This window comes from Sinocyclocheilus grahami, unplaced genomic scaffold (genome assembly GCF_001515645.1).
Source record: "Sinocyclocheilus grahami isolate Dianchi unplaced genomic scaffold, SAMN03320097.WGS_v1.1 scaffold245.1, whole genome shotgun sequence".
In the NCBI taxonomy this organism is placed as follows: domain Eukaryota; kingdom Metazoa; phylum Chordata; class Actinopteri; order Cypriniformes; family Cyprinidae; genus Sinocyclocheilus; species Sinocyclocheilus grahami.
Genome location: NW_015505424.1, coordinates 1,371,982 through 1,372,575, shown reverse-complemented (window position 1 = coordinate 1,372,575; position 594 = coordinate 1,371,982). Strand labels below are relative to the sequence as shown.

The 594-nt window shown below is 46.5% G+C and overlaps 1 protein-coding gene across 1 annotated transcript in view; it reads left to right on the top strand.

The window, feature by feature from the left end:
- Positions 1-312: 312 nt before the first annotated feature.
- Positions 313-594, top strand: part of eif2ak4 (eukaryotic translation initiation factor 2 alpha kinase 4) — a 77,147-nt gene continuing 76,865 nt past the window's right edge. The window contains exon 1 of the mRNA XM_016289420.1: positions 313-542. Within this exon, the coding sequence (XP_016144906.1) occupies positions 444-542 (99 nt within the window). The 5' untranslated portion in view covers positions 313-443. The remainder of the gene's footprint in view (positions 543-594) is intronic.

Genomic DNA, 594 nt, shown 5'->3' with positions numbered 1-594 from the left:
TCTTGCTGGATGACGGACCATCACCTTCAACTATATATATATATATATATTAATTACATAAAAATAAAAGGATTAAATAAAATCAGATCACATGATGGTACGAATAGTTTAACACAGTAACATCTATTTCTTTCAGTCCGGCGTCCCACTTTAAGAACGTGATGTAAAATATAAATAGTTCGCGATAAGACTCTTGCACCTAATAAAGTTTCTCAGATTTCTCTCTGACTCAGAGCGCAGCATGACGGAGGAGCGACGTGATGACGTAGCGCGGGCCGCGCCGCGCCGGACGCGTCATCAGCGTGAGACGCTGCCACGCGACAGCTGTTATGATTACTACATGCCTCCACATGACAAGTTTGAGTTCTGATTCTTAGGGCCTCGCAGCGCGTGTGTGTGGTCGGCGATGGTGTTGAGGAGAGTTTGTGAGCTCGTGATGCAGCATGAGTGATTACTCTCTTCAGCAGGAGAACGAGCTCGAGGCGCTGTCATCGATATACGGAGATGACTTCAGAGACATCCGAGCAGAGCTTCCCTGGAAGGTATTCCGGTTTGTGTGTGTGTGTGTGTGTGTTTGTGTGTGTGTGTGTGTGT